The sequence below is a fragment of the Mytilus galloprovincialis genome, chromosome 1 (genome assembly GCF_965363235.1).
Source record: "Mytilus galloprovincialis chromosome 1, xbMytGall1.hap1.1, whole genome shotgun sequence".
Lineage (NCBI taxonomy): Eukaryota > Metazoa > Mollusca > Bivalvia > Mytilida > Mytilidae > Mytilus > Mytilus galloprovincialis.
The window spans coordinates 115064652-115068921 of NC_134838.1; the positions used below are offsets into that span (position 1 = coordinate 115064652).

At 31.2% G+C, this 4270-nt stretch overlaps 1 protein-coding gene across 1 annotated transcript; it reads left to right on the forward strand.

The window, feature by feature from the left end:
- Positions 1-483: 483 nt before the first annotated feature.
- On the forward strand, positions 484-2573 carry LOC143055886 (doublesex and mab-3 related transcription factor 3, truncated-like). The gene is made up of 2 exons (XM_076228967.1): positions 484-897; positions 1501-2573. Exons 1-2 carry the CDS (start codon positions 546-548, stop codon positions 2241-2243), a joined length of 1095 nt encoding a protein of 364 aa, XP_076085082.1. The 5' UTR covers positions 484-545; the 3' UTR covers positions 2244-2573.
- Positions 2574-4270: the final 1697 nt, after the last annotated feature.

Here is a 4270-nt window from a genome sequence, read left to right on the forward strand (position 1 = left end):
AAGAATAGTAACATTTTGATTCCTGAACAGTAAGTTTTATATTCGTTGTTAAAAAGAAGTTATTCGATATTTGAAAATAAATTATTATGAAACACCAGGTATGTTTAACGGATTCTTTTGAGAAAATTAAGGTTTATTTACCTAATTAATATTTGTTATGAATATCTTTATTCCTCGGTTTGATTAAAAGATTGGAGTTAATGCAAATTATGTGAAATAACGCACTGTAACTCTGTCAAAGGAGAAGAAATGTAAACAAATGAAGTGTATAGAGGGTAGAAATGATTAGACTATTATGACAAGTGTGTTCAATATGGTTCTATAATTACTATCAGGGAGGTTCGTCAAAATATTCTAACCAATACCAAAACACTTCCAGTGAATCTCAAGTGTTTACATTACAGCCCGTCTTAGTTCTAAAGTAAATATTTAACACAAATCTAATGATATAATTCTAACTTGGGCGGAGTTATCATTTTGGTTATAACATCTCAGTGCTGAATGATAAAATTAAAAACGTGTGAAGCTGTTGATAGGAAACGATAATGAATCCGATAACAGCATTGTACCCTGTAACAGAAAAAGGGACGAGAAAGCCCAAGTGTGCCCGATGTAGAAATCATGGTATGGTATCATGGCTTAAAGGACACAAAAGACATTGTAAATACAAGGAATGTGCTTGTGCCAAATGTAATCTAATTGCCGAGCGACAGCGAGTTATGGCAGCACAGGTAGCACTGAAGAGACAACAGGCCGCTGAAGATGCCATTGCCTTGGGTTTAAGGGCATGCACAAGTGAGCATGGCATACCAGTAATGACGCAAGGACCTTTATGGGGATCTTCAGCTATTACTCCTGCTGAGAAATCAAAAACAGATGAGGAAAAACAGGGAAAAGGTAACATTTAATTAATTTATTTTGTTCATGTTTGTTAAATACGAAAATATATCAAAAAGAAAGAAAGCAGAAACGGATTTATAAGTTTGCAAATAATTTGTTTAAAATGAGACTGCAGTATTGAGATAATACAGTGACAAGAATTTTTTTTTACAAGAATTCATTTTTGAAACAGATCTTTTGTCAGTCTTGTCTACCAGTAACACATATTGCAATTAAAAAAATAATGACATACAACTTTCAGTTTTGAAAAAAATAATCCATATAAAACATATGTTATATACTTATTTGAAAGTAGTATAAATTCTGGACTTAAAAGAATAATAAGTAAAGATAAATAGTGCAGCATTTTGCAATATCTAATAATTTGATAAAATAATAGGTTTATTATTATATATACTTTATAATGTTATAGTTATATGGTGTCAAAAACAATTAATAATCTTATATAAATTGAAAACACAGTATTTTATAGTTTTATTTTATTTCAAAATAAATACAATCCATCAACGCAGTTTCATTTTTTTTTTTTTACTAATAAACTGTTGTAAGATATTATGAAGTATTTCAAGCAAATCTCAAACATATTCCTTTTGATTTTAGGTTCAGAATCTGGTAATGAGCGTCGGATAGACTCATCAACCCCAGAGTCTATAGACAGCGGCGACAAGTACCACCAAGAGGAGACTACTCAGTACGCACCAACTACATTTCTACCAGGGAGATTAAACAATCTAGAAATACTGGAGAGAGTATTTCCGTTTCAAAGAAAATCAGTTTTAGAACTTGTTTTACAGGGTTGCAACGGTGATCTTGTGAAAGCCATTGAGCAATTTCTTTCGACGCAAGAAAACAGGACAGCACAACAGACATGTTCTACAATTAAAAAAGACTTCAGGCACCATCCATATTTAGGATCTCATAATTTTCAGAGTACATTGAGAAACTATGACATGAACAAACTATCGCCATTAGGATCGATGAGATCTGCATTTAGTCCGTTCTCTTCTCCTTCTGCTTTATCATTTAATGGACTACATTCGGCATTCAGTCAAAACATGTCGCCGTCAAATTCTTATGGGACGCCGTTTTATTCTCCACATTTGAGATCGATGGAATTATTTTCGTCACCTGCACAGTATCCGTATTCTCGTTATGCATCATTGAACTCTAGTCAGTTGCCTGGATTTTTCGCATCGCCATTTTGCGTCCAGCCATACGGCAAAACTGGGTATGGTGGAATTTCTTTAAATACAGAAAACCGTGATAAAAACAATAAATCGCCAACGTCAGAAACCGGAAATGGATCCGATTCATGGGACGACCATGGAAAAGATAAGGACTGAAGAGAATTTTCAAATTATATTGACACTTAAAACAATTGAAACAGTTTAAACTGTGACTGGTTAGTAAATTATTGTAGGAAGTGGAGTGTTTGCTCAACATCTTAATTTTTCAAATAGCGATGTGTGAAAGATGTGAATAATATGTTGTATTAAAATAACTATTTGTAGAAAAAAACAAAATGTTGTGTTTAATAAGCCCTTTACAGTCACCCGTGCTAAAGTCATGAACAGTCGTGAAAGAACACAGACCTGTAAATGTGTTATTATTTAATTGATAATTTATGTAATATTAAATCAGTTGGACATAAATAAATCTATTCTCTTAATCTATTTGAATATGTCTACAAATTTCGTTATTTTCAATAATGATTCTTTATAATTATATTTAAAAAAAAATCTTCTTTTATAAGGCATTCTCCCCTTCGCTTGACTCTAGTCGAAATAAACAAAGTATACTATATTGAAAATGACCAAACTTATCTTGGACAATTTACTGTGAGAAAAATAATATTATAAAATATTATTTTATTAAAAGCCGTTAATGAAATGATAAAATTGTGCATTTTGAGAAAACTTGACAAATTTTGCTCTCTCAGAATTTCATATAAACATGTAATATTTTCATTTTAAATATTTGCTTACACACTAACACCTTATAATAATATCCTGTTATGTACCCATTGTAACGTTTATCCAATACAGAAAGATACTTCGTATTTTCTAAGAGGATAAATATTTGTTTTTGAAGACGGGATTAAATTGTTCACAAACCATTTGGCGTTTACAATGTTGAAAATTGTATACAATGTATCTGTATAAGAAGTATAACAAACTAATTAATAACTTGTGACAGTTTAAAATACACACATAATGTTTACATCATTATAATTTAATGCTGTAATTGGTTTACTCTTTCAAAATTAATTTATTTTTAGACTAAGTATGGGTAGCAGAATTACCATATATTAACATTTAACCAGTATTTCGTTCATTCGACTATGCACAAAATTAAAAAAAGTCCGACGCATGCATATTTTTTGTGTCTGTCTTAAGTTAGGTACATTTACTCATAGTTATTGTTTGATTAAAAAGTTTACAAGTAGGTCTTCGATTTAAAGTATCGGCTCTATCGTTTGAATTCATTCGTAATTCCAGTTGCTTTTGAGCAAATTATTTTTTAGGCGCTTGTCCGTCGTTTGAGACAGTGGGATGACTTACAATATAGATAACAAGAGGACAATGTTTTCTTGCGAATGAGACAACTTTTACCATAAACTAAATGACGTAGATTTAGACAACAACAGGTCATCATACGGAATTGAACAATGACCAAAACCGATACCGTATAGAGAGCTAATAGGGACAGGGAGCTAATAAGGTCCCTATGTGACAAAATGTAAATATTGCCATGGCTCACACACTTACATCCTATTTTAAACTTGTTTCTTTTATTTTCTTGAATGTCTATTTCGTCGTTGTAAGATGAGTTGTCTAATTGCTGTTTACTTCAGTGTTACCTGTTCTATACTTGCGTGTACATTTTGAAGCATTTTACTTGCATGTTATTAATGGAAACGGGATTATAACGGAAGTTTGATATAGTTCTTACCAAAACTGAAAAAAAGCTGAAAAAATATCTAATAAACTGAATTTCAATTTAAATAGATTCAAGATATTAAACAGCAATTCATTTGAAAAATGTAATAATGAAAAAATAGATTTCTTAAATCTTTAAAATCGGTGACATTTAGTGTCAGAATGTAATACATGCAACAACTTGCCAGTGTCTTCACATAAGGATGAAACATATCTTACACGTGATTCTTTTTCCTTACCACATTTCCTCTTCTATTCCTATTGCTTCAGCACATTCCTTTCATATTGTTCTTTTCCTTCATACCATGAACTGTTTAAACCCCAAAGACAGTACAGAGTTGAATACAAATGTAAAACATCATTTGTATCATGATCCGTGTATCACAATGTAAATGATTGCCAATTATTCACCGTGAATTTGTAAAAAATAA